The 355-nt window shown below is 65.9% G+C and overlaps 1 protein-coding gene across 1 annotated transcript in view; it reads right to left on the reverse strand.

The window, feature by feature from the left end:
• Positions 1–110: 110 nt before the first annotated feature.
• LDB1 (LIM domain binding 1) overlaps positions 111–355 on the reverse strand; it is a 3530-nt gene continuing 3285 nt past the window's right edge. Inside the window, exon 9 of the mRNA XM_009573554.1 lies at positions 111–349. Within this exon, the coding sequence (XP_009571849.1) occupies positions 111–349 (239 nt within the window). The remainder of the gene's footprint in view (positions 350–355) is intronic.

Genomic DNA, 355 nt, shown 5'->3' on the forward strand with positions numbered 1-355 from the left:
TTGCAGGGGAGCAAAGCAGCTCAGGGAAGGCAGCTGGGACACCCCCTCCTTCTCCCCATCAACCAGAGAGAGCTGGGGGGGCTCGGACAGGCAGTCCCCGGGGTCTCCCCCTAGCCACTCCCGGGGGCTGGGGCAGGGAGCCCTCCCCTCCACCCCGGGGGAGGAAGAGAGAATGGAAACGGGATGCTTACAGGTACCTGACTGGACAGGGCAAAGGTGCTGGCTGGGCTCTTCTTCTTGCTGTTGCTGTTGTTGGTGTTTCCCCCGCCAGAGCTCATGGTGCTGCCCCCCGACATCTTCCTTTTCCGGCGCTTGCTGGGCTGCTGCCGCGCTGGCTCCGCCGGTGGGGGGAGGA

This window comes from Fulmarus glacialis, unplaced genomic scaffold, assembly GCF_000690835.1.
Source record: "Fulmarus glacialis isolate BGI_N327 unplaced genomic scaffold, ASM69083v1 scaffold32402, whole genome shotgun sequence".
NCBI lineage: Eukaryota > Metazoa > Chordata > Aves > Procellariiformes > Procellariidae > Fulmarus > Fulmarus glacialis.